The sequence below is a fragment of the Apteryx rowi genome, unplaced genomic scaffold (assembly GCF_003343035.1).
Source record: "Apteryx rowi isolate R43461 unplaced genomic scaffold, aptRow1 scaffold_225, whole genome shotgun sequence".
Lineage (NCBI taxonomy): Eukaryota > Metazoa > Chordata > Aves > Apterygiformes > Apterygidae > Apteryx > Apteryx rowi.
In genome coordinates, this window is record NW_020448586.1 from 930142 (window position 1) to 933229 (window position 3088).

The following is a 3088-nucleotide window of genomic DNA, read 5'->3' on the forward strand; positions in this document are numbered from 1 at the left end:
CTTTGCCTAATGCTTCCCGAGATCTTGGGCTCCGTCAGAGAAATGACTCCAGGGTTGTGTCAGCCCGGCGCACGTCTGCGGCGCGCGCCCGTCTCGCTGTGGAGGACAGTGCCCGATGCGCCCGGGCTGGGCGTTCGGGGTCCAGGAGAGCTCAGGGACGTGTATCGCCAGCGCGGTCCCCAAGCAGTCCGCTCTGTCCTGGCGTGCTGCTCCGTGAACCCTGCAGGACAGCAGCCTGCACCCACAGGCAGCGCTGGCAGGTCGAGGCGGGACAGCGAGGTGACGCAGGGCACTGTGCTGCTGGCGCTCGGGGCGGGAGTCCTGTGGGGCTGGTGGGACTGGCTCCTTCCAGAGCTCACATCCTTCCCATGCTGCTGCCCGCCCACCCGCCCCGAGGTCCGGGCGCCCTGTGCTTCTCTGCGCCCCATGCTTGGCCCTTCCGGTTCCCCCCTGCGTCCGAGCACAGAAAGTCCCCATGCCATCGCCTCCAGGACAGCCTTGATGAGCCCAAAAGCTGCCCTGTGACCACCTCTGCAATTTGTCCAAGTCTTCTCCCCACGCAGGGGCTTGACCGTGGCCAGGGAAGGGCCTTGCCGGCCTGGGCCTCGTTGGGATTTGCACCGTGGCACTGCCTTGGTTTTCCTCCTCCACCTTTGGGAGCACATCTCCCTTGCCCACGCTCGCAGGGGCGAGCCGGCAGCGGCGAGCTGCGCGCCGTCCTCAGTCGCTGCCCTTGTGTCTCTTGCTCAGGACCAGGGTCCCTGGCTCGGCTCGGAGACTCACCGCGGTGCTGGGAGCTCTGGCCGTGGGCCAGCGGGGACAACCATGAGGGATGCGCCCGTCTCCGGGTACCGACGGAGGCTCGTCCATCTCGCCTGGATGTGCCTGTTCTCCTCGGTGCCGGTAAGGGGGCAGGGCTGGGGCCGGCCTGTGGGGCAGCAGGGTTGGCGCTAGCCGCTGTGCTTCCCTGCCTGCCCCCAGGGCATCCAGCCTGCAGCAGCCATGCTGGGCAAGAGGGCCTCATCCAGTGGGCTCAGCACCATCGGATGGAAGTGACCCGGGGCTGAGCCCCTTGGCCCGCTCTTGGCGCTGCAGGTTGTGCTGTCCTCTGGGGCCACCACGCAGACCCGGGTGGGTGGCTGGACCCTCGCGGCAGGCAGGTGTGCACCGGCCCGGGCTGGCGAGCGCAGTCTTGCTGCGGCACAGGCAACGCGGTCCCCCAGGCCCCGGCGGGCAGGCAGGAGGCACTAACTCCAGCTCTGGGCTTGCAGCACAGCGGAGCCAAGGTGCTGGAAAGGACCTTTGAGGAGTGGATGAGGTACCGTGACGAGTGCCTGAGGAGGATGGCAAGTGAGCCGTACCCGGCAGGTAGGGCTTCTGTGGCCCTCGGAGGTGGTCACCCGTCTTGCTGGCTATGGGACAGCAGTGGGTGGAGTGTGGGGACCTGGGCGCCTCTGTGCCGGGGATTTCTGTCCATGAGCGCTTGCAGACACCAAGCCTGGCAGAGCAAACCCCTCGCTGGGCCTGGTGCCGCAGGTAACCATGCACCAGCCAGATCCCGGCTGAGAAGAGATGGTCCAGGCTGTGAGCCAGGCAGGGGGCTGGCAGGCTCAGCAGGTCCCTGGTCATGCCTAGGGTCCCGTGCAGAGCTATACTGCCCCAGATGGACCATCCTAGTCCTGGGAGCTGAGGTCAGCACGAGGCAGAGCCTCCTCGGGAGCCACGTGGAGGGCAGCCAGCACCTCCTGCTCTGTCCTGGGAGGGAGAGCGGCCCTGCCTCTCCTGGGGCTGCTGGGGGGCAGAGGGCTCTTTCCCCTTCATATGTCCCTGCTCTTCCGTGGCACCTCCATCGCCACGGCCGGGGATGGCTCGGGGGCTGCGCATGGGCTGTGCTGTGCACGTGCGACTGTTGGCTTTTCCCAGGGCTCTGAGCTTTGTCTTTGCCTTTGGAAGGGCTTTTCTGCAACCGGACGTTTGACATGTACGCCTGCTGGCCGGACGGGAGCCCTGGCACCGCCGTCAACGTCTCCTGCCCTTTCTACCTGCCCTGGTTTGAGAAAGGTGATGACAACCCTCTTCCCTCCTGCACACCCAGGAGAAACAGAGGCCCAGGGCCGGGCTGGCTGGGAGCCTGACGTGCGCCAGGGCGGGAGAGGCTGTCGGGTGCCTTCCCTTCCCTCCCGCTGCGAGGGGGAGGAAGGGGGCCACGAGCAGACGTAGCTATAAGGGGACATCCATGGCATGTGTAGGACTGAGCTGAGCCAGCCTGGCAGGCCAGTCCGGCTCGTGCCCCATGGCGTGTGCGGGCAGGCTGCGAGCCGTCCCCGCGGGGCCGGGAGCGGGAGAGCAGAGGGTGACCCCACCGTGGCAGGGGGGATGTCTTGCGGGGGCACGTCAGCCCGAAGGGGACGGGGCTGTGCTTTGTGTCCGCAGTGAAGGACGGGCAGGTGAGCCGCAGGTGTGGGCCGGACGGGCAGTGGGTGACGGTGAACGGCAGCCAGCCCTGGCGGGACTACTCGCAGTGCGAGGAGGAGATGGAGTCCACCATCGAGGAGGTGGGCTTCCCCTCGCCACTCGGCGGCGACCCAGCGGCCGCGGTGGCCGTCAGCGTCGCCCGGAGCAGGGCGCCCACCCTGGGGCGCTGGGGTGGGATGGCGATGCTCGGGGAGGAGGCCGGGCTCACCAACGCTGTGTTGACACGCAGGAGGGCGCCCGCAGGCTGATGGTGAGTTTCAAAGTGCTCTACACCGTGGGGTATTCGCTGTCGCTGCTGACCCTCGTCTCGGCCCTGCTCGTCCTCACCGTCTTCAGGTAGGGAGCGCCGCGGCGGGACCCCCGCGCGCCGTGGAGGGGAGGGGACCGGTGCCGCTGGGGCTGTGCTGGGGGCGCCCCGGCGGGTGTGCGGCCCCCTCCATCCCCGTGGCCGGCGGTGGAGGCCCCCCAACGCCCTTGCTGTCCGCAGGAAGCTCCGCTGCACCAGGAACTACATCCACGCCAACCTCTTTGCCTCCTTCGGGCTGCGGGCCACCTCGGTGATCGTCAAGGACGCGCTGCTGGAGAAGCGCTGGGGCATGGAGGTGGCGCGGGT

The 3088-nt window shown here is 68.2% G+C and overlaps 1 protein-coding gene across 1 annotated transcript in view; it reads left to right on the forward strand.

Moving 5' to 3' along the window:
• Positions 1–755: 755 nt before the first annotated feature.
• The window catches only part of LOC112965852 (glucagon receptor-like), a 9520-nt gene continuing 7187 nt past the window's right edge, over positions 756–3088 (forward strand). The window contains exons 1-6 of the mRNA XM_026065266.1: positions 756–903; positions 1272–1368; positions 1954–2061; positions 2434–2555; positions 2705–2811; positions 2963–3088. Coding sequence (XP_025921051.1) covers positions 826–903; positions 1272–1368; positions 1954–2061; positions 2434–2555; positions 2705–2811; positions 2963–3088 — 638 coding nt within the window. The 5' untranslated portion in view covers positions 756–825. The remainder of the gene's footprint in view (positions 904–1271; positions 1369–1953; positions 2062–2433; positions 2556–2704; positions 2812–2962) is intronic.